Source organism: Topomyia yanbarensis, chromosome 3 (assembly GCF_030247195.1).
Source record: "Topomyia yanbarensis strain Yona2022 chromosome 3, ASM3024719v1, whole genome shotgun sequence".
Lineage (NCBI taxonomy): Eukaryota > Metazoa > Arthropoda > Insecta > Diptera > Culicidae > Topomyia > Topomyia yanbarensis.
Window position 1 is genome coordinate 262,246,716 of NC_080672.1, and position 25,971 is coordinate 262,272,686.

At 36.2% G+C, this 25,971-nt stretch overlaps 1 protein-coding gene across 5 annotated transcripts in view; it reads left to right on the forward strand.

The window, feature by feature from the left end:
• The first annotated feature begins 2,839 nt into the window (after positions 1–2,839).
• The window catches only part of LOC131686711 (uncharacterized protein F09G8.5), a 67,711-nt gene continuing 44,579 nt past the window's right edge, over positions 2,840–25,971 (forward strand). For 3 of the 5 annotated variants that reach the window (XM_058970634.1, XM_058970635.1, XM_058970636.1), the window contains exons 1-2: positions 2,841–3,712; positions 23,091–23,156. In XM_058970634.1, the coding sequence (XP_058826617.1) occupies positions 3,633–3,712; positions 23,091–23,156 (146 nt within the window). In that variant the 5' untranslated portion in view covers positions 2,841–3,632. Of the gene's footprint in view, positions 3,713–23,090; positions 23,157–25,971 lie in introns of all 5 variants that reach the window. The other 2 variants (XM_058970632.1, XM_058970633.1) reach the window with 2 other exon arrangements.

A 25,971-nucleotide genomic window follows, 5' to 3' on the forward strand; every position in this document is an offset into this window, starting at 1 on the left:
CGGTGCTCAACAAATTACATTTCGAAACAGCGCGCATATAGCTCTGCGAATAATATTAGAAACCACTATGTTTTACACTCTTTTCGCAAGATGTTTACTCGTCATCTTATAAAATGATGGTTTTCCTTCATTTTCATAAACAATTATCAACATATTGATCGGTAATTTGGTGTTTAAAAGTCATTTTTTTACCAATGTTTACAGAAAATATATGCACTATGACAGAACAGAATCAAATCAGTAACACTTTCCTTCCAGCGCTATCTGCGAGCGGTTTCAACGTAGAATCGCCAATTGACCTTGTGGGCGTCGGTTGGCATTGACGACCTTTTCTTAAAAAAAAATTGGCCTAATCCGATTTATTATCACGGTATTAAACATAATTTTTAAAGATTACTTTCGCGCTTTTTAAATATTTGAACGCACACAAAGGGAGCACGAAACAAACTATGAAAATGAAAGGAAATATTTTGAATATAGATTTTCGATACAGAATTTTTCTCCCGCGATACAAAATTGCAGATTTTTTCACGAAAAAATACAGATTACAAGGTGGCAACCCTGGCACCGAGGTCTGCACGACGCACAGAGGAGTAACTGAGGTCGAATCCTGGCCAAAATTATTTATTGCTGCTATTGCCGTTATTATGCCTTAATATGAACAAAAAATAGTCAATAACTTGTTTTTGGAACAATTTGGCATCTATCCACCTATCTGTGTAGAGGCCAATTTTCTATATCTTTTCGAATACTAGTTATCTCAAGGAGATCTTTGTGAATACATTTGTTTTTCTAGTTGCATAAACAAATGATCAGTGGAAAAGGAAGAGGGGAAGGGACGTTTGTGCACGTCTTCGTAGAGATACATTTTTCCAAACATAGTATTTGGCCCTACAGCATTTCGGTGCACCCCAACTTTGTAAAAAAATAAAAAATTGCAAATCGCTTGGAATTTGTGGATCGGACAAATCCGGAAGGGTTCGCATGTTTTTTGGATAGCTGGAATCTTCTTTTGTAATACTGCTTCAGCAACTTTGCCGGATCTAGCCGTTTAATATAACTTTTTTATCATTCAATTTTGGAATAAAATGTTTAAAACACGTATTTTTTAGAGTTGGTGCAATGCACAGTAACACTACTATTTTAAGTTAGTTTTAGGCTGAAGTTATACAAATGGTTGTGTTCAACTACGTTTGTAATAATATTGTCTTATTTAATACAGCCCTCATCACTAGGAAGCGATATTGCTGGATATATAATGAAAATGAATAAAAAAAAACCCCTTAAAATATCACCATTTTGCATCAATGCAACAATTCTTTAACAATTTTCGACATATTCATAATTTTGCCGCGTTACATAGTAGGCTTCTAGGTATGTAAAAAAAATATATCGAAACAAAAAATCGTAAAAAAACTATTTTGGTTATTGGCCAGAAATTTGTTCTAGTTACTCCTCTGTGCGACGTGCATCACAGATGTTAAGAAAAATTCCAAAAAAAGTTTTATTATATGCATTTTTAGTATTATTCGTTTTTAATCTTTGAAATGCATAAATTTTTATACATTTTCACGTATTCTAATAATTTAATATTTGCGATAGCTAGTTAGTTATTCATTGTTACTCTTGGGACTTTGACGTTCAGTTAGAGCTCTGCTAATTTCATTCGGATGATTGATTTTATATACAGCAATGTGGTAATTGTAAGTTGTACACTGAGAAACAAAAATATGCATAGTTAGCATACTTTCTATTCCCGTCTCTTTTCTTCTGCTGTGATTTTTATGCATTTTCATGCATATACTTCTAGTAAGCATTCAATGAGTGGATAACTGCCTCTCGTTCTGCTGTAAATTTTATGCATTGGACATATTCGGCCTATCCACTCATTGAATGCATACTAGAAGTATATGCATGAAAATGCATAAAAATCACAGCAGAAGAAAAGAGACGGGAATAGAAAGTATGCTAACTATGCATATTTTGTTTCTGAGTGTGCATAGCTAGTATACTTTCTATTCCCGTTTTTTTTCTTCTACTGTGATTTTTATGCATTTTCATGCATTTACTTCTAGTAACCATTCAATGAATGGATAGATCGCATATGTCCAATGCTATGCATAAAATTTACAACAGAAGAAACGAGAGGCAGATAGAAAATTAGGCAATCGATGCATAAATAAAATTCTGCGCATATGAAAAAGTTTATTCGAAATAGATCTACACGGATACGAAAAACTACCAAAAGTTGACCTCTTTTGACTCAATCTCGGGGTATCGTGGAATAAGGTAAAATTAGGTAAACCGTGTTGAAGGTAGTTTCCCTTTAACCACGGCAAAAACCACAACTCATTGACAGGTTTCTTATACTCAACCTTGAGTTAAATATGCCTAAATTTAAGTTGAATCTACCTAATTTTAAGTATACCTCAAACAACTCAAAAGTATCTTATTCCATGGAAGGCCTCGACTGAGTCCTCTCTCTTTGTTTTTGACAACACTAGTAAGTGCGAAAGCGACGCAAGACTGAAAACTACCCAAATTTAAGTTAAAAGAACTTATTCTGCGTGTTGTTTTATTTTTCCGTGTATATAATGTCACCCCTGTTCTCCGTGATAGAAGTCTTGAATTTACTGATATTTCTGGAAACTTGGCACCCCTGCATGCGAAACGGATTTTTATGGTAGGTCTGTGCTATATTTTTTTGACATTTTCCCAGTTTCTCTTTATTTTGCTGTGACTTGTCTTGTCAGTTGCCATAGCTGTCATACACTGACAGTTTTTTTTCTTGTTTACGCCTCGTCCAATTTCCATAATATGATTATGATTCATTTTGATACACCCGATACACCGCAACTTCGTTTTACAAAATTATTGTATTTTTCATCGTCGAGCAGGTCGGTTGTGTGTGTTGCCTAACGGGTGTGTTTTTACTAATATGGTCGATCGGAATAGAGAGAAGCAATAGCGAAAAATAACTTGAACGGCAACTTTGGCAAGATTTCTCCATTTGCTCTTGTTTTGTGCGTTTTTTTGCTTTCGCGTAAATTGAAATAAAAGAGATTTTTCTTTGTAGTAAAAGAATTTTCCTCTTATCAATTTCCAACGATCAGTAGGCTGCAGAAAACGAACATATTTGCAGTAGTGACAAGTAAAATTTAGTGTACATGTAATGTATAAAAAGTGATTACGACAGCCAGAGGCATAAGTGCAATTTTGATTTTGAAATATTGACAACCTTTTGAAGGGAAGTAAATTGCATGTGAGTAAAATTCGATTGATGCATAGAAGTAAAGCAAAGAAGGAGCTCCAAGGCCAAGTGTGTGTGGGGGAAAAGTAAGAGGTATATAAATACCTTGCAGTGAAAAGAAAATAAGTGTATACTAGAGTGTAACTAGTGCAATAATAGTCCCGATATAATTATTTACGAATTGCATTGGAAAGAGGAATAATCGCAATAATCAATTTCATGCAAAGCTGTATCTATGTGATGCGAAAGCGGAGCAAAATAAACAACACGGAGGAAGTATTGCTAGGATAAGTGCTTCACGTGCTTTATGTAGCAGCAACACGGTCGCGAAGTAGTTGATTGTTTTCGCCTGACAGCGGAGAACCGCTGTCTGCAGTCAACAATGGCACGCCTAACGGAGGAAATGGTCATTGCCAGGTCCAAGCAATCGGATTTGGCTGCAATCAAGAAGTTGAATTGCTGGTAAGCGTTGAAAAATAAAAACGTTGGTTGTTTTTAAGAGACTTTAATGGAAACTTATAATTTTACCATACTTAGAATTAGTTGAGAAATTGTGCAGCGACAGGTACCTGTGTATTTGGGGGCGGGGAGGTTGAGGATAGACGGGAGAAGGTTCGTGTGAGTAACGTTAATATAACGGTACAAGACACAATTTTAACAAAACGTTTAGGCGATACAGAGACTATTGTTTATTAATTTAATCCGATTATCTTTTGATGACATATGTTCGGTCTTAAGTCAGACCGGACTAAGTCGCAAAATATCAAAAAGTGAGATAATGGTAGAAGTGATTAAAGAATTTCTTCGGCTGCCTTTCACTTTTGCCAGAATTGTAATATGTTACAATAATCATATTAGAAAATTAATAAAAAAATATGTAAAAGATGCTGCGATTAAAACTTTAAACTCGTTTTTCTCGAAATCAATACAATGTCCATATCGTATCGTGGTCTTCAATATGATTTGCAAAGGATTTGCATTCTGAATCAAATAGACCGATCGATTGAGAAACTAAATTTTAATCATAAATATACTCCAAAAGGCACCTTCCCTCCTTTAGATTGATGGGTTTGATGGTATTGCAAACATCAAGCATATTTTGTGCATCAGTGATAAAGATCTTCTGACAAACAATTGCTTTAACCCTTTCAAGCCCAACTTTTTTATAGTGCATGTAAGGTTTCAAAACTATTTTTTCGTCGAAGCAGTGGGGTCAAGAAACACGAAAAGCCTTTTTTCATAATGATAGGTGCTTTCCTCGCAGAAGCTGCCTAATTTTTACCTTTCAATACTCAATTAATTTATCCTAGAATATTTACAATAATCCAATTGCGTGTAAAACGCAGCCAAAGACTAGCCTCGGTACGCTGGCGTGCTTGACCGGCGGGACGATATGGATTCACTTTTGCTATGGGCCGTGTTTGCAAACATTGTTCCACAGTTCAATGGCAGTGTTGGTGGACACGGCTCACAGTGGGGGTCATTATGTGTCGATTCATCAGTCGGCTTCGTCATCATGCAAGGCTAATTAAAGAAAAAGTAAATATAATATCCTTGACCTCATATACAGTCCTGTACTGACAGATTTTCGTAACCAATAAAACAATAAATTACAAATTACAAAGTAGAAGCCTATTAGCATTAATGTTAGTATGGTAATAATTGCAATTTTAGTACTACTGTATAATTCATGCCTTTTTTGAAAAAGGGCCAAATGACTGAATCTAATAAAATGGGTACGAAATTTTGCTAATATAGTTCAATTTGCTATTTAAAACCGAAGGCTAATTTTGTCAATATAATTTACACATTCGTTGTAGTTTGATCCATGTTTTAATAACATTCAATAATTTCTGGAGATTTTACTTGATTTTAGTGGTTTTTTGCTCAAGATGATTATTGGGCTTTTACTTTCACTGTATAGCACATTGGTCGTTTACTTGTGGCCCTTTCCTGAACTTCAAATATTTTTTTGCTGTTGATAATTATGTATGTTCATAGCAGAATTTCACGCGCATTTTATTAAAGTACTATTAAATCAAACGAACAGGATTGAGACAAGTTCTAGCACTACTGATTTGTCCCAATTTGGTTATCAATATAGATAGTGAAGCCATTTACACCTTCATACGACTTTTTTACGCATTTGACAATTGTTTACTCGATATTAAACTTTAAAAAGTTTATTGGCCTTTTACTTCAATCCTGTGGCTATTACTGAAATGTCAATTTATTTATTGGTCTTTTACTAAACTTATTTTTCCACGTTTCAAAAAGAGTTGTGGACATACTCAACTTGTTTTAGATATTAATTCAATTAGCTGGGTAGTTGAACGCATTGTTGTTTTTATATTTTTTGCATATTTCTTCGATGAAATGAGATTTTTAAAATGAGAGCTAAGAAAAATCATTAGGAATAATGTTTAATTATGTTTAAGTCATTTTCAAACTAAAAAGGACAAAAGGAACAAAACAAAAAAATCTTTATTGTCCGTTTCCTCAAGTAAAGGGCCAGTGTATTTTTGCACACGAAACTAATGTCGGTGGTTTACTCAATATACCGATGTTTTTCAACCATTTTTTTGGAATTTGGGTTTTTTACAGGTGATATTACTTCGAATAGAGATCCTGAATATGAAATAAAACGAAAATCCCAAATTTTGTTTATTGGTCTTTTTCAAAAAAGGCGAGAATTGTTATGTGCTAGTCGTGCGTCCATCTGTGTCTGAGCATTTGTTACAGCTGGGTAAGGGAATGGATGCAGAACTGGCGTAAATGATTGAATAGTGGGTAATCCTTGTTAGGAGACGTTGGCTACTTTTTTCCGGCGCCCATTCGTGCATTCGATTCGATTCATTCGAGAAGATCGGGAAGTGTAAATTTATCGACGCACATGAATCATCCATTCTCAGTCAGCCTAATGTGAGAAAACTCAAAGAGAATGCAATTGTCATTAATGGTAAATAAATTATAGATTCCTTTCTTCTACTTCATTGGTCTGTTTTTGGTGTACTTCTGTTAGTTTGTTTTCCCACTACTCTTGTATACAAAAAATAATATCGGTCAATTTATACATTTCTATTTAATCTATTTAATTACTATATCCCAAATTTGATTCATACTAACGCTCACTAACCCAATCTGTTGCATATTGTCTCATAAACACTTGCTATCTCTCTCATTACAAACGTACAAACACTCGTAGCCTTCGGGGTAACACAAACCGGATCACAAACGCGAACATGCAATTGCAATCATCTACACATACTTACGCCATAATATGACGCTATAAATGACGCTCGTATCCACTAGACAACACGTTCCATAGCGACATGACCGGGAACTCTAGTAATATGGGGAAACTATCCTTCAGTATCTGAACCGTAAACTGAAAATTAAGTATCAGATTCTTCTGTCTTCATTTGGATCAATAATACGCTCATTTTCACGAGACGACGCACATGACTGATATGACCAGGAGCTCTAGTGATATGGGGAAACTTACTCTTCTAGCATCTGAACCATACACTAAAAACTAAGTATGAGATTTACGGTCCACGCGCTGTTATTCAAGAATATACTCGAATATGCGAGTAACCACATGGTTATGAAGTCGAAATCCTGCACGTGAATTTACATACACGCTACCAGACGCGAAAAACATGTTAACGTACAAACGCTCGAGGCCTTCGCGATCATCCACACGTACCTACGCCCACGGGTTCGCAAATAGGATAACACCCCGGTGATAAAATGGAAATTTGAGCACTTATAAATTTACAAACGCGGTCTCAAAAGTGAACCTACAAACGTCCGTGTTCGCGCGATAATGGCGGGGAATTCTGGTGATATGGAAGAACTCACTCTCTTCTAGCATTTGTACTGTACACCGAAAATTAAGTATCAGATTCACGGTCCGAGCGTGATCATCCAAGAACACAAGCGAATAAGCGAACGAACACACGATTATAAAATCGAATTTATACACGCGAATTTACATACACGCTAGCACACGCGATATACAAACACCTGAGCTCTTTGCAGTGTTACAAGCGATAATTAAGTCCCAAACCCTGCACATATCTGAGCCGCACACTGAATATCACATTCAGATTCACGGCCCGCTGCAGTTAACCTTAAACAATGTTTTAGTGGGTGACATTTCCCGTCTCGTCTGCAATTGTAGTGAGTGATTCTGACAGCTCCGTTTGTCTGGAATTTCCACTCAAAGTGGATTTTGACAGTTGGCTTTTAGGCCGTAATCATATGTTTGTCGAGAAATTTACTCTAAACGTTTTTTGTACGCCTTATGCGTTAGGTTCTTCTCCTGATCGAATTTCCAATATCCACCATTTCTTAGTAAAAGTAACATTTTACGGAAGCTTTGGCTTAAAATTTATTTTAAGATATTCATATTAAAATACACATTCTGATCCATCATTCCATCAATGAAGACCAAATTTCAGCTTAAATTTTATCCCATTCTTCTAAATAGTAGTTTCTGAGATCATTCTCATTATAATCCGGATAGTTTCGCACTTTTTATCCAAATAGTCCCATATATTTTTCTAATTAGTTAATAAACGGTGTCCGCAGTGGAGCATCCATAACATTTAAGGGGTTATATACAAAGTTGTGGCGAAAAAGTAAGCGAAGTTCGTAATTTTTTTAAAGCGTTTTATGCAATTTTCTTTAAAGCAAAAGACAACGTTGGTAGTGCTATCGAAGTTCGAAAAAACAAGTTGAATAAAAAAAAATATTGAAGGTTGGCGGAGTTATGGCCCAACCCCCGTAGCGAGTTTTTTTAGCAGAGGTTTTCGGTGAACGCTCACCAAGCCGAATTGCTCAACTGAAATCAAAAAAGTTAAAAGACTATTGAAAAATATGTATAGTGGTGTACTTGAATGGATCAGTTTCCCAATATATTTTTTTCTGCAAGAAAAAAGCATGTTAATCAAAAAATTGAGTTTTGCGGTGTTGAAAATTTTAAACAAAAATTCATAGCAAAGAATCAAAAATTTTTGGATTATGTAGATTGATGTTACAGTACTGCTGATTGATTTTTATGAAGATCTAACAGACGGTGTGGAAAAAAAACTGCTTTTTTCGTTTTCAATTTTGGCCTATTCTCTGTTCAACCTTAAAGTTTTGTGTTAACTTCATGCGCGGAAGAACCAGCGCGCTGCGAACGGCTGTAGTTTGAAATCTAGCGCTCCGATGAAATTTCGCACAGATATTTTCAAAAATAAATACTTTCAGAAAATTCAAAAAAAATTACTTCGATTTTTTGAGTTCCAATTTTGTATATAAGCCCTTAAGGACATTATACATGCGAGCCACAACATAGCTGCTACGCCGCACACACCCCTCTCCTCCTGCCTAACCATGTATCTGACATGAGCAAATATGAAAATACGTTTTTCAACTCACTAACCTTGCTGGTGTGCCACAAAACTGCTACTTAAGGAAGCTAGAACACTTTCCTATACAATCAATCCGGGTTTTTGACAGAATGCCATCTGTAGCTCCTATTTTGTGCGAAAATGTCACCTCTCTTCACTTGGGGTTTCTTTTCGAAACACTTATTTTTCTTCTCGTTTTCATTGCACTTTTTAAAATGCACTTTATTCACACACCACTGCAAAAACACTCGCGAAACTTTAATCGTTTACTAACAAAACTTCAAATTTTCTGTCAATGCGCAGATGACCAAAGGAAAACGTTCGGAAACTCTTATTTGTGCGTTTGAATTTTCACTTCAGATTTCAGTTTTTTTTCTCAATGTGAACAAGCGAGTCGGTGCCTAGCAACGTGGCTTCCACACATCTTCACCTTAAACAATTATAAATTTACTCTAAACGTTTTTTGCACGTCTTATGCTTTAGGTTCTTCTGAAAGAATTTCCAATATCCACCATATCTTAGTAAAAGTAACATTTTACGGAAGCTTTGCTTTAATATTTATTTTAAGATATTCATATTAAAATACACATTCTGATCCATCATTCCATCAATGAAGACCACATTTCTAACACTTCTAGTGGACATACCCCAACAACAGGCATTTGAGTCAAAGATGTTGAATTTCGACTCGTAGACAAAGTTTACACTCTTTCCAGTATTCCGGTAAAATGTTTCAATGTTTAGTAAATAAAAAATCAATTCTTTGTTCTCATAACTGTCCGTTCTCCATACATTACAGACTTATACTTAAATGCTATGATTCAATTTATTTACCATGTATATAACATTAATTACACGATTTTCTCAAATTTTTCTAATCAAAAATTGTTTACCCCTCATCGTAAAATTTTTACAGTTCAAGTTTTTGGAAATATCTGCTCTATCTTTCGCCTCATCAAAGTTTTTAACGACATGTTGAATAGTTGGACGCAACCTTTGAACAATTTCAAAGATTTCATATTGTGATTTAGCTTTATTTTGGTGAGTAATAATTAGTTTCCGTCCCATAACGGCAGTTAGTTTACTTTTTTTAACCATTACGTTAATTTGAGCGAATTTCGAGTGCAGAGAAAACTGTGCCATTGAACACTTTTCTGTAGTCATAAAATCTATTTTTCTAAGTGAAACCAACAAAATATATGCAAATAATAGGACTTAAATTATAAATTAATTGACTTTTCAAAAGTGTACGAATAAGAAATTTTGTAATTTTCACACCAAGTAACGATTTTTCGTGTGTAGTGTACGGAAACTTGCACACTTTGCATTGAAAATGACAGACGATGATTCTACTACCACATTTATAAAACGATACCTATTTTAAATAGCGCAAACATTTATGAAACAATATTTAACATATACACTAGAGGTGTACAAATATGAAATTGTGTCACTGTATGTGCATAAGGGTGGGACAAAAATTAGATTCCTGCTCCGAGCAACTTTTTAGGTACCATGTCGGTCCTAGAACAACTGTGCAAATTTTTAGCTCGATATCTGACACTATATATTTGCACCCACTGTTTAAAGTTTACATGCGATTTTGTATGGGAAAGTTAACTTTCACAATACAATACCTCCAGAAGTCGCCCATTGCTTCTGAAAAATAAATCAATATGTGGCTTTTACAGAAAAGTTAACGAAGAAACAAAGTCTCGAAGACCACGAAACGATCTGATGCTTGAGAAAAAAGTTTTTAAGCAGAAACCGATTGATGATCTGACGATTGATTAAATATTCATTTTTTCTAGCACCACTGCTGGTGGTTGTCCAATTATATACAATTTTGTTTTGATCTTTTCTTAATGTGTCTAAATCAATTATCTGTGCCCTTTAGTCACTTCACAAGAGTTTTGAGGGATAAATTGAGGCTTCTTTTGTACATAATAAGTGAAAGTTAATATTTTTGTATATAATTCGAGCGCAGTGATGCTATGAAAATTGAAATTTTCAACAATCTTCAGAGCATCAGTCGGTTTTTGCTTGATAACTTTTTTCACAAGCGTCAAATCTATTTCCTTGATAAATTTCCTACAAAGATCAGACATTTATTTATTTTTAGGAGGTAACGGTTTACTCTTGGAAGAATTATTTTGCAGAAGACGATTTTCCCATACGAAATCTCACGTAAACTTTAAACCGTGGGCGCAAAAATATAGTTTTACCGATGGAACTCAAAATTTGCAGAGTTGTTCTGGGAGCTAAATGGGACCCAAAAAGTTACTCGGAGCAAAATTTATGTTTTTTCATATAACCGTGTCCCGCTCTAATGGTGCATATTGTCGATACTCCATGTTGCGCTGTATAACTCAGGCATGGACGTTGAAAAAGACAGATTGAGTAAAATATTCGACACCAGATCTTACCGACATTCATCGTGCGAAATCTATGAAAATTTATGTATGTGGGAAAACTGAAATGGTGATGGTATAATGCCGAGAAACCTAATAATATGCACTACATTCGGTCATGGTTTCTAGAAAAACCCGGACTGTTCGGTAAATATATGAGTTGAGTTTTCACTTCACGATTTCGCGTAATTTTTTTTTTCGATTTGCATTTGTTTCGTTGTCGCCAATTTTTCTTTGCTAAAGAGCCAAGCATAGTGAATTACCTTATCCATGTACTCGATAGTCTTTTTTCCCAAGCTCCGCCTTTCTCTTCGCGTAATGATTTATGATAAATTGAATACGCCACCAGATTGGAAATCGACAAAAAGTGGACCTCGCCGAGATTGGCTTTTTGTAGATATGCTCCACTTCGACATCGTTTGTCTAATCCAATCCATAGGCAAATATACAGGAGTAGATGGCAAAGGCAAATGTAGAGTAAACTCGCTCGATGATGATTTTATGTGTATGTTTTCGTTGGATAGCAATATCAGAAAACTGAGCTGGTTTCCGAAACAATAAATAGCACTGCTGTTTAGACAATTGCACGCTTTGTGATCTTCGGCGCATGGAAAACATGTACATCGATTATATTTATTGTTGAAGAGATTATGCTCATTATGTTATGTTTTAAGTATCCGTGCCAAATAAACATATTATAAGTTCACCCCGCGTGGCGAGTTTACTAAAACTGTACGGGCTGTATGTGAATAAGATTATTTTATGCTATATAGATAGGCAAAGTTAATAGCTTCATTGTTTGGTAATTTGGAAACCATCCCGTTTGTCGCGGCCACTTGCAAAGTACCACCACCACCGCAACCATGCTAACGATTGCGATATGCACACCAAAGTGTGGTCTACTGCACATTCCTAAAGTTAGCTACCAGTAGGCTGCTAGTAAAATAAGATCTGACACACAACATACCAAGAACTATTTTCGCTGTCAGCTTATATTGTTCACATTGGCGTTACAAAGCAAACCGGTTTTGTCTTCTCAAGCGTTCAACAGTAGGGTGGTTATTTCATGCCAGGCAAAAATAAATCGTAATGAATAATACCTGTGGGATAACTTATCTGATATAGTTAGTCGGTGTGTGATCTTAATTTTGAATTTAATATCTGTGACCAGGTGCCCTATTTCCTGCACCACCCCACTTTTCGGTGGAAACAGGATTTTTAAATCCGCGAATAAAACCAAAGAAACAGAGCTCAAGCTTTGCCACAGCGATGCAGAAATATCAACAAAAGCAAATGCGTGGTTGGTAGGGTATGTGTGGGTCTGGGTACTAACCTACTATATACGTCACAACCACTATATTCGTCGTATTTCGTTCCAAAGCATACCAATTTGAATAACGCGCAATATTGAAGAATGTTCTTATTTGGAAACGGTCGAGTACCGTGATGGCACCTATGGAAAGCGTCAGTAGCAACAGGCCTTGACAAGTCATTGAATACTACCGAAGGAGTACACACCCACGAACCGGTTTATATTCTTGAACTTGAGAAGTTTGCTTCGCTGTTGTGTTTCTCCTTTGACATTAATGGATTTGATTCGTGTAATATCAAACACGCGGCATCGTGTAGAACGCTTGTGGAAATTAAAAAGATTTTTTCTCATATGTAATTTAACACCTAACCTTCTTTAGGTGGTGGGGTCAAAATGACCCAATGAACCTTGAAGAATCGATAACTTTTTATGTTTTGCGCCTAGAAATTTGAGATTTCTCCTCTTCCATGTAGAGCAACAATATTCAAAATAATTTGAAATTTTTGAAAACTTTTCAAAGGCTATGTTAGCGGGTCAAATTGACCGGGATTTAAACACAGTTTAAAGACACCTATTTGGGCCAAATCTATATGCACTTATAGTCAAAGTGTTTGTTAGGGTTTCAATGTTCAGTATCTGGTAAATATTACCAATTTTGACCAAGTTGACTTTTAGGAGTCGGTACCTAATGGCATAAATAGATCCTCATAAATCACAGGTTAGTTGACAGAATACTAATAATGAACACAACAAAAACAAAAATGAATATATTAATTTCGTACATGGTACGACTGATCTTGGATGCAGTCTTGCCACACTTATTCTGAGCCTGGAGTGAAAAAATCTTTTCCATCCGTATTATTTTTGGCGAAAATCTGTACCAAAATCTGCACAAAAAAAATATATAATTTCGCATGGACTCTTAAGGCGAAAAATACACTTTTGAAATAACCGCTGTGGTCCAATGCTGATCATAGTACCAACCCCTTAAGAATCATAGGAGATAATTCCTAGTTTTGGAAATCAAATTTATCAAAACTTATGTACATTATAGTGTATCATTCCAACAACATGTTGTAATTTTTCTATCTAAAAATATCGACAAACGACTCAGTGACGAAGCTTTTTGTACCTCGTCTCTGGAAAAACATGATATGCGGTGTTACCTGCCATTCAAAAACTACTTAACTGATTTTTTTCAAACTTTTCATACACATTCTATGTTAAAATGCCTAACCCCTACGTTGTGTTTTTGAGATATTTTTTCATTTGAAGAGGCGGAATTTTTCGTGAAAAATAGTAATTTTATTTAAAATGAGCTAAAAACCTTTAATTGAAAATTTATCTCAAAAACTCAACGTAGGAGTTAGGTATTTTCTACATAGAATGTGTATGCAAAGTTTGAAAGAAATCGGTTAAGTAGTTTTGGAATGGCAGGTAACACCACAAACCATGTTTTTCCAGAGACGTTCTACAAAAAGCTTCGTCACCTAGTCGTTTGTCGATATTTTTGCATATAAAAATTACAGTATGTTATTGAAATGATATACTATAATGCACAAAAGTTTTGATCAACTCGCTTCACGTAAAGTTATAAAAAAATTCGCAAAAAAAGTTTTTTTACGGGACATTATTTCTAAGGTCTATTTTTCTCATTCCCGGAACTGTTATAAAATCGGGAACCAGGTGGGAAATGGCAATGTGTTTCATTTGAGTAGACCTGCAACCTATACTAGATTACTCGAAAAGTTCATTCAAAGTTTTGATTTTTTGTACTAGTAACGTATGCGGAATGAAATTTGGACAACGCTTCCAGCATTAAAACAAAAATGCAATCGGTTGCAAGGCATCATACTAAACGTCATACTCTAGGCACACTTATTTTAAATATCCAGTATTAATTTCGACCCGCTAGGAGATACCATGTGAACGAAATGGCAACGAAAGCCCAATCTGGCACCTAGCTATTATGCCAAAAAAAGTTTTGGCGCATTGGAGGATTACGGCATACCTTTTGTACCAAAGGCTGATAAACCTCCAAATACACCACAACTTCGTCCAAATGAGGATTTCTGGAATAATTTGAAGCAGAGAGTATATGCCAATAATTTTCGACCTAAAACAAACAAACGTGATAATCAAAATTAAGAATGAAATTAAGAATATGCCAACATCAATTTTTTTGACTCCTTTGCAAAAAGTTCCTGTAAACTATCATAAAGCTTCTCGAATGGGCTCATTTTTTTCTACATTAAGTTAATAAGCTGACAAATGTTTTCATACAGAGAGAACATTTAATAAATGGTTTTTTACAAAAAAAATGCCTTTTGAATTTTGTCCAAATTTTATTCCGCATACGTTATGTTATTGAAGTTTCTACGAAATCAGACGGGTTCATGTCTAGGGAACAAAAATGAATTATTTCCACAGAAACTTAAAAAGTTACCAAGAGCAAATTTGTGAACTGGTTAATTCTACGCCAGATCTTCCGAAAGTTCAATAGACGTCCTTAGTAAAAATTGAGGTTTTATAACGCTCTTGAAGCCCTTCTTAAAACTAATAACGCACTTGTAGTGTGCTATACAACTAGAAATGCTACTTGGGGTCCATGTATCAGTCACAAATACGAATTTACGCGAATGGTATTTCCTTATATGTTTTCGAAAATATCCCAGAGTTCTAAGACAAAGTTCATGAATTTGTCAGCTCCACGAATATTTAAGATCATCCGGAAGGTCATTATGTGACCAATCAACCAATTACAAATTTGTGCCAATGCAACTTGAACTAAAGCTTTGAAATTTTTAAAAGCTCTGCGACTATATCCATGAATTGACTAGTTATATGGATGTTTCGGATCTTCCAAATCTACATGGTATCCAGGGTCAATATATAGGGGACGTTGGGGAGTTGTGAACATAGTTTTGTTTTCGGAGCATAACTACCATAAATATTGGTCGATTTTTAATGTTAGACCTTGTATTTGTTAAGGACACCTTAATACATCCGCAGGCTGAAGCAATTCAAAAAATCATTGTCTTGTTTGAGATATGACAGAATGCGTGAAATGCGCGGAATCGGCATTTTTTTAGTTTGGTGAGGAGTTGTGAACCATCGCAAAAAGTAGAAAAGATGGAATATTTTTGTGATTTATTTTTACTAGGTCTATAGAAGATAAATTTTAAGATATTTCTAAACTTAAGATGAGATGGAAAAGTGATCTGATTCGCAATGAGTCGGTGACAACATTATTCGCGCCAAGCCACTTGAATTCGCGGTTGTGGCACGGGGAAATTAAAATTGTGGCAAAATCCTGTTCTTCGCGTAAAATTGAACATTTTTATATCGTAATATGTATGATTCATCCCTGATTTTCGATTTATGATACCGTTCTACTTAAAAAATCTATTAACCCACTGAAATATACGGTTCACAACTCCCCATTTTACATATCTTCGAAAAAAAAACGTATCTCCATCGACACACTAAAAGTTCTTCCAATTTTTGCTGTTGATGTAAGCCAATTACCCAATATGTGTTTTGCACTAATTTACTTTAAAATCAGTTAAATAACGGGACTCCACATACAACAAATACAATTAAGTAAAAAAACTTTTTGTTTGGTATATTTAGTCGCTAGTTACCTAAACATAAAGAACATGAGTTAGTGCAACATTTGCTAATGAGAAAGTGACATCATGATAGTAGAAACATATAACAGTAGTTACCACATTTTCATCATCTATACCTTAGCGGGAATTGACGGTATTCACAACTCCACATGGTTCACAACTCCCCACCGTCCCCTACTATTGTTCCGCCGGAATCGAAAGCGGAATCGTAATCTTAAACATCCAAGATCGCTACATTAGTGTTAATGCATTAATGATCTTTCGAAAGCTGACATACAAAATGTGTTGGCGGATTCACGCAAAACAGTAACGAGAGCTATAATGAACTCATTGAAAATTAGTTCAAAGATTCTTCCTGGAGATATTTTACTAGCCGAAATCGCATCTTTCATTCAAGCTTGCATATTCAACGAAGAGAATGTTGTAGTTTTGAAGATTTTTCAAGCATTGCGGGTATCTTGTGGTCCTAATGTCTATAAGTATGGTGAAAAAAGGACGAGGCTAGAAGCAACTACAGAGGGAAGAATGGCACGCCGTGAACATCAAAATGACATTCTTGACACCTCTGCAAAGCGGAGGCTAGAATTTTGCGACAAAATACTACCGGGGGAGGTAGGGTTCAAAAATCGTCTTTGCGTATGGCCCCTTAGTAAAATTAAGATACGACTGAGATGATACAGCGATCGCATCTACCTCAACAGTTGCACATAATTGTTTCTTTGCACACAATGTGCGATAAATTGCAAAGGGCAAATCAATTGGAAATGTACACGATAAAAGCATTTTTTTTCGATTTAAAACACAAGACTAGAGTGGGGTCAAGAAAGTCAGTTTTTTAACAAGCTCGTGCGATGGTATTTTTGCACTGATTTTTACAAACAAGCACTTATTGGAAAAGTTATATATCTGGCAAAGATTTGGCAATAATGATTTATGCATGACTAAATATTTTTCAAGCTAAATCCAATAAGGCGGAGGTACTTTTGTTCGATGTTTTTAAAATCTAATGGTACGATAGGTACGAGGTTAAATAAAAATGTACGATGTTAAATAAAACAATGTACATACGTAGAATATCACCGGTTTAACTTTATTTTGAAGTGTATGAATACTGCAAATTATTTAAAATTCGCGTTAAAATAATAAATGCAATTTATCGACTCATTCAGGTGCGAAAATGAGGAAGTGGCAAATTATGTGAAAAATCATGGAACCGCGGAAGGAAATGTTGAAAAAACAAGTTTTTTTCAGCAGCTATGGCTGGTTTTGTACATGCGAATGACTTCTTCGGTGTCTTCGTCGTCGCCAGAGTGTGGAATCGAAGTTGTGTATTTTGGTTCACATGGCTGCTTAGCAGCGCGACGATCACGTTTGCGCTTCGGAGTCTTATGTTTGGTTTCATTTTCCTTCTCTTTTTCGAACATGTTTTTTCAATTGTCTACTTCAGAAACACCCTTAAATATTATATTGTTAACTCATCCGAAATATCTGACGCGCTTTCCTTGATGACGAGCACTTTTCATTCTCAGGAGCACGTAATGCTTCGAACGGAACCTTGAATTGTTTAGAGATTGATCGAATACTGGCGCACCTTGAACAGATGCAATTGCGTTCTTTATGTCCCCTTCATTTCGTTTTGGCGTTTTTCGCACGAAATTACGCACAATTTTCTTGTTAAAACAATTCAAATTGACATTATAGTAGTTACCTATAGTGCCCCAAATGGCTGATGTATTGTGCCCCCAAGCATATGTTTCATGTTGATGTCCGTGTTTCTTTTCAAAAACAAAAATATCGAAAAACCAATATACAACTCGTGTTCAGCATTAATTTTAAAGTGGGAAAAAACTTACTCGATATTTTTTACGTTGATTAAATGTATTTTTTTTAATTCGTTTATTTGGCACGGCTCAAGGCATTAGCTTCACGGAACCGTGGGTCTTTTATATATTTACATGATGTAAACAATAAAAATTATAAACAATTAATACTAAGATCGATCCCGTACGCGCGACTTGCCATTGCGCCCGGAGATCCGTTTTCTTGTCGGGGAAATATTTTCATCCACGTCAACTATATCATGTGGGTCATTCATAACTCTGTCTTCGTCGCACATGTCCGGGTCATCATCGGGGTTACTGCCTTGATGTTCGCGATCAGGTGTTGTTCCTAACTTCTTTGCTTTTCGGGTCACGAGCATGAACCCTCCGTCATTGCTAGTAGCTCCCTCATTGATGGAATTAGCTGTTGAGTTTGTGGTACTTGACGCGGCTTTCGCAGTTGTCATTATTGCTTGAACAGCAGCCACAAATTTGGCAACCGTTTGTGGCTCAGGGAATGATATTGGAGACTGAGTGTTGCTTTTCCTTTCTGTAGATGAGCTTTTCTTAGCGGTTTCTGGGCAGGGTTGTCCGTAATGTGCCGTTTGTTCACAGAACTGGCACGTGTTAATTTGTCCTTAATATGTACATAGAGTTCGCTGTATAATTGTATCACCCCCTTCTGTTGTGTACTGCAGGGTAAGGTAGGAGGGAATGGGTTGGTCTACCCGCATTCTCAACACAAAAACACCATTTGAAATACCTGGAAAGTAGTTCCTCCACGTATCCTCCGTAATGGATTCCACTTCTCCGAAATACGACATGAATCTTTTAATGACCACTTTGCAAGCACGTGGTGCCAAATCATGTAATTTGACTTCCACGTTTCCGTTATCCATATACACAGGGATCTTAATTGTAGCGGTGTCACAATCCAGCACGTGTTTCAAGTTGTTTTGTGAAATGAATCTTTTCGCCTGGGCGAATTTGTTGAACGTTATCAGCCCCGCGTGCCTAACGTGCTCCAATTGGATGAAGCTGACATCCGAAAACCGAAGCTGCATTTTCAGCAAATGTTCCACATCACCAATACTCGGTCTTACACGGACAGACCGGAAGTCAATGGCCACCGTGTTAGCCCGAAGAATCACACACAGGAATAATAGCAACGGTTTCCTTTGTTCTTCAGACAATGAAAAAAGAGAAAAGCAACTGTTTGCGCTGGCTTGGGTAGCAGCAGAGAGCACACTGGTATTGTGACTGATGCCTTTGGTGGTTGAGAATAGACTGATTAAATGTATTGTACTACGGACAAAAGCAAATGCGTTTTCGCAGAATAACATGAATTACGCCGTGATCCACGGTAACAGCCGAAAGAACAGTTGAAAACGATGTTCTCTACCGTGTATCTAATTCACAAAACGCGAGCGTCTTCTGCATTAACATAGCAAAGATAATGTCCTCTATCTATTGTACCCGCATACCTATTTAACCCCGTACTACACTACTAAAAATGTAAAAGACATTTTCACAATTATATTGAACATAATTAGTCATGGAGTCATAGTTTGGAGAAATGAGAAAGGCGCAATTCCTCCACTAGGTGGATTAAAACAGGCTTTTAAAAATTCTAACGCAAAGACTGCTTTTTCACAAGAGCTTACAAATGAATTAAAGCTGTAGAAAATATTTACTAATTCGCCGTGCTTCCTACATCATCGTCACTGACGATGGAATGAGTTGAACAATTCATATATATACGTTCGAGTAATTTTGATGTATGGAAAAAGAGTTCGAGTATGGCAATATTTTGCTTATCTATTTGAAGTTTGGCATCACTGACATAGAACAGCTTTGATGTTAGAGGCTCCGATTTAGCATATGAAAACCGCGCAACTTGAAGTATTCACGAAGTTATAAACAGGCTTGTTATTTCCTCACACAAATATGCAGCGTTGCGTAGTGCGAAAATACTATTATGTGCAGATCACTGCACAAAGAGTAACTTGAAAACCAAAAATTGGAATGGATGCTCAATTTCGCAGAATCACTTTAGATAGCCACTTTTTTGTGCTACAGCTCATTGTAAACAGGGAGAAAGGCGAAGCAAACTATAACTTCTGATAACATTATGCATATCCAAAAGTGGAGTTCAAAGATTTTTTTAGCCTTCGAATATTTTGTTATCTTTTCTATTTCTATTATAAGATATATCATTTTAGGGACGTCGAAATAAGAAACAAATATTGTTCGCACCGGTTGACAAAGTCTTTTTCTTTGTTTTTGTTCAGTTCGTTTATTTGATAGGCACAAATGCGTTAGCTTGGCGGTGCCGAATTCTTTTGTTTTTAACATTTTAAATACTTAAAACTAGGAGGTTACAATGTTCAGATATTTTTTTTTATATTGAGAGGAAGAATTCTACAGCTATCTTAAGACTAGAAATACAGTTCTATATACAAGAGTGGGGCAAACGATTTTTTTTTTATGAAAAATTTTAAAACAAGGAATCCAGTTTGAAATTCAAAAGGGGAAGAATAGTTTTGTACGAAACATTTTACAGCTATCTTAAAACTAAATATACAGTTTGGTATATAAAAGGGAGAACAAATATTTATGTGAAATTTCACAGATATCTTAAAACTAGGGATACAATTCTATTTACAAGATGGGGGACAATAGTTTCAATGAAGAATAAAATTAACAGCTATCTTAAAACTAGGAATACAGAATACAAATTTGATTTTTTTGAAGGAGACTTATGCTTGGTTAAGATATTCAAAGGGGGGCTTATTTCCATCATCGGTGTAGCAGCAGTTGTATCAAGGGCAGGGGAGAGAAGGCGTATATGATGACATGGAGAGAAGAGCAGAACTTGTAACTTTCGGGCAAACGGGAGATCAGCGACACAGTGCCTTGTCAGTAGGTCGTCGAGTACCGGGTTGGCGGGTGGTATTCTTCAGACCCGCGGGGAAGTTATCAGACCATCGAGTCGCTCTCTCTTTAGCTTCCTTCTACGCAGGGCGATGGCGGTCGCATAGTGGCACTCTGGCACTGGTCGGGTCTACAAGGAAGGACAGGGAGCTTCTGGAAACGAGAAATAAGAGAGAGGGGCTAAATTGGGATGTTTATCGTTTTTAACCCTTGTGAAGGCAAGCTAAAATCCTAACATTAAAGGGCAAGCCGGGCCTCTCAGGCCCGTCTAAATTCAAGCTCCTTTTTGCCGTTCTCATATAGAAAGGTTATGCAATCGGTCGAAATTTCGACTTTTTAACCGAGACCCACAGGGCCAAATCTCTTATACCATTCGACTCAGTTCGTCGAGATCGTAAAATGGCTGTATGTGTGAGTGTGTGTATGTATGTATGGATGTATGTATGTGGCAAATAATCTCACCGATTTTTCTCTGAGGTGGCTGGACCGATTTGTACAAATTTAGTCTCAAATGAAAGGTGCAGCCTTCCCATCGGTCGCTATAGATTTTTTAATTGATCCGACTTTCGGTTCTGGAGTTACGTGTTGAAGAGTACAATCACACAGAAAATTTCCAAAGAAACTGATACCACCATGATGTCCAAATGATGCAATATATATTAAAATATGTGCAACATTACTTGGCTTTGCATGTCTAGATCATTAATGACCCACCGAAGGCAATACGACCACATTGGCCAGCTATGGCGGTTCTTGATGCCCCGGGGGAACTTACCAAGTTCCTAAGATAATGTCATACCTATTTCTCAGTGAATTCTTTACCGATTATTACAAACTTAGTTTCAAATGAAAGGTACAGCATTCCCATTGGCTGCTGTTGAATTTCTAATTGATCCGACTTCCGGTTCCGGAATTACAGGATGATGAGTACGAACACGCAGCAAATCCCGATTTCAGCGTATAAGCCAATGGATGTAAAAAGGTCAATTTTTTCCAAAAGGTGAGTACTCGGAAGATCACGTCGACTGTCGATTGGTTCTGAGCTCCATTTCATTTGAACACGACCAATAAATGTTTCTGGGTTGCTATTAATTTCTTCTGATGCATAACCGAAGTACATATTCATATTTTTCTGCATCAGATTCATCGTCGGAAGCAATATCATTCACATCTTCTTCCTCGCTTTGCAAATTAGTTTCGGAATCGTCTGCTGTTGAATTTGCTCGAATTTCTTCCATTATTTCAGATTCTTTGAGACGATTGAAAACATGGGCAAATCGTCTTATAGCCATTTCAATTTTTTGTTGCTTTTAGATCCTACCATTTGAATAATTACGACAACTATAACACAAAGAATAGACAACAAAAATAGACAATAACGACAGAGTTAGGTTATGTTGTATCCAAATAATTGTCAAGTAGACCACAGTGGGGGAAATGAAAGTATTTACCCTAAAAAAAATGACACACGTCATTATCGTATGCTATTTTTACATTTCTTATAAAAGAAATGTAAAGAATTCGCTCAAACTTTCAAGATTTTTTTCTTATAAGAAAAGGTAAAGATAAAATCAATCAAAACATGAAAAAACCTGCTAATATGAAGATGAACTCATCAAAATGTTTTTTTCAGATAAATATTAATGTATTAAACCCGTGGTATTCCTAGTAAATATTGCATGCACACCGGGCCTGTCAGGCCCGGCTTGCCTTTTTGTGTATGTAAAAAATTCAAACATAGCTGCGCATCACTCCATAGATGAAAATTACCCAATTCTTTATTTTTGTTATAGATTTCAATGCTGCTTATCAAAATTTCCATGCCCAAGCTTATACTGCATACACATTTTTTTGTAACTAAAAAATTGTAACGTGCCGGGCCTCTGAGACCCGGTTGCCTTTTTGAGGGTTAAAAAGATGTAAATAAGGGACATATAGGGGAGATCTTGATTGGCCAGCATATCCCGAACTGGGACTACAAAGTATTATTGACCATAACCGCTGAAATAAAATTTTAGCAGAAGTTTTCTGCTACATTTCTTTAAAAGAATATAAATCTCTTGCAAAAAAACGTTATCCGAGATTCCCGAGTCCCGGAAATAAGTAACCGTAAGATCCCGGGATTTGCAAAAACACCAGTATTCCCGGGATGGAAACTCTAGACATATCTAACTCAGTTTGTCCCAGAATGACTTTGTCATAAGATAGCACGACAGCGATGATATATCTACCATAAATCATTCTCCTAGTATTTATAGCGATGACAGACATTTTGATTCATCCTTCCAATATCCTTTTCACCTACCGTTTTCTTTCTTTTGCTTCACAGGGGGAGTGAACTAAGTGACGTGTCCATCATTCGACGCATGCGTGGCGTGGAAGTTCTGGCATTCAGGTATGACATAATGCACATCAATCAGTGTAGCTATCTACTATGTACCGCTGTTTACACGATATATTATAGCAATGGTATGGCCGATTTATAATTTCTTAACTCGTGCTGTTAAAATCAGATGGTGAGAACCAACAGATGCAGGCATAAGAAGTGCAATATACTTTTATTTTTCGATTATCACGTCCTAGTTTTTCACAGTCCAATAATGTCATCAATCGCAGAGGTTGGAGAAATCCTTCTCAACTAGAACAAATTTCTATGTAAACTTCATTAAAATTTTGCAATGTAGATTTTTTTGCTAATAGTGCTTAGATTGAAAATATTCTAATATGGGGATCGGATTTATTTTATATAAGGTAAAGGGTCTATTTTCGTCCTATTACTTGGTCTGCGTATAAATTGACATCAATAGCTTTGCTTCGCTTTAAGAACCAATCTAATAGCACAAATGTCTTGAAAACTATGAAATGGTCGTGTTTGAGCGCAACGAAAATTCGAATCGAGTGCCCCATTTGCTGCCCTACCATTTGACTCAATCAGAGCTGCAAGTCTGGTTGTTTTAAACTTGAAGGAGGAACAAATCCCAAATCATGTTCTACTATGTTCAGTATGCAGTTGTTCGTATCACTCATTCATTCAAACAGACGAGCTACTCAATCATTTTTCATTCATTTTCAATTTCATTGGCCCTGTGAATATCTCTCTACTTGGATATTGACTAGGGGTTTCAAGCAATACTACTCTGAACATAGTTCTTACTGTTCCTGTTAGCTTGAAAACACAAAACATGTCAACACTTAACCTAAACTGGCCTCCGCAGATCAGATGACAAGTTTGGTTGGTGAATGAAAAAGCATCAGTTTGAAATGATGACGTACGGTTTAGGCATAAAAATCCCGCCAACTTGAAAGTGGATGATTGAGGGAGGCTTTGACTTTGAATCATGGCTGCGGTGAATTGAACTGAAAGTTGGCATTTGAAAATGAAAATTTGCATCACTGGACCCAATGCATTGAACAAAGATGGCAGACGCTGCTCCAACCAACGGCTTCAAATGGGTAGGGTGATAATAGAAACATCGCCCAGCTAAATTTTAAAAGCTCATCAGATCAGTTAACTATACATACTTCATTGCTTGTATGGCTCACGATACCAAAGCAAGAATATTAATTAAATTCATATTGCGTTTTAATTTGTATTCCTGGTGGACCATATTTGGTACCTGACTCAATGCGTAGGCGTGTAAATGTTATTATGATAATATATTCTACACAAACGTGAACTGTAAGCGTTGGATTAGTCCCTTAGTCATTGTTTGTCTTTAAAAAGTATTTTGTTATTATTATTAGTGGATACCACATTACTCATTTGCTATCCACGTAGCTTTAGCTATGTCATGTAAAACTGTTGAATGCTAGCTAATAAAAAAATATTTTTGCTCAATTTGAATTACTATTCATTCAATTTGACTGGTTGTTTAAATCTAAAACATAAGAGGTACTTTTATGAAACGGGAACCTCTTTGGTCGAAAGGACGTCCGCATGTGCACTGACATAAGCAGTCACATAGCGTAGTGGAAGTCAACGCACGTAGTGCGCTGAAAATCGATGTGCGTAGCACGACGTGTCGGAACTTGGGATTTTAGTGATGGGCATTTTGAAAACAAAACTGAAAAATAAAAATGACACTTCCGGATTTCGGTCGCAGCGAAAATCTTCTTACCTTAGTCGATATAGTTACCACAAATTAGTGTATTCCCAAATTATGAACTATAATCATAAAAAACTAAGCGTATTCAAGAAATAATCACAGTAACCGAACCGAACATTCGAGTGCAACGCCATGTTTTTTTGACGTGAATTAGTTTTGTGGAAACACAATACAAGGTTTATTATTTTAGGAGCTTGGTCACGATCTTGGTGGTCTTTTTGCACGGTGTTTTTATGGCATAAATAATAAATTTCCCAACGACCGAACATCCTATATTTTGTCGATACTAAAACTGGTCTGTGTTAAATCAGACCAGACTAAGTCGCAAAACATCAAAAAATTAGATAATGATGGCACTGGACAAAGAAATTCTTCATCTACAGTCGACTTTTGCCAGATTTGAAATATTCAACAATAAGCAATTATGGCGAAAATTAATTTCCAATTACAATGCTACGATCCAAACTTCCAAACTTTAAACTCGTTTTTCGCGAAATCAATAAATTAATCAATAAATTAGTCCGGTCTAACTTAACACCGACCAACCGTTATAGCTTAGGCTGATTGGATGGATGGATTGCAAACAACTTCAAGCAATATTATCTGTGATAGTTTGAATAAACTGAGTTCATCAACTATCGAATTGTTACTAGTTTTATGGTAAATCTCCATTCTTTTGTTTGTTTCGATTATAGAGGGTTTATGGTTATTCGCCTCGTTTTCAGGTTAGAAAACTCTCTTAACCCTATGCGCGGGTTTGGAAATCGAACCTAGGTGAGCTGTGTACAAAGCAATAGATATACCAACTACGCTATGCCCTTCCCCTATTAAGCATAGCTCTTTCACTTGTTGGACCTTTAAATCACCAGTCCAATACATAATGTCAGTCAGTAAATAAATATAAAAGTAGATGCTATTAGACAATTTGCGGCAGTTTGTATTTGTAGTAAAAGTGTTGTGTAAATAAGAATTGTCCTGTCTATTAGGTAGACAATTAATCCAAGATGTATTAATGTATGTGTGTATGTGGAAAAAATGTCACCTCTGTTTCTCAGAGATGGCTGGACCGATTTGCATAAACTTAGTCTCAATGAAAGGTACAAC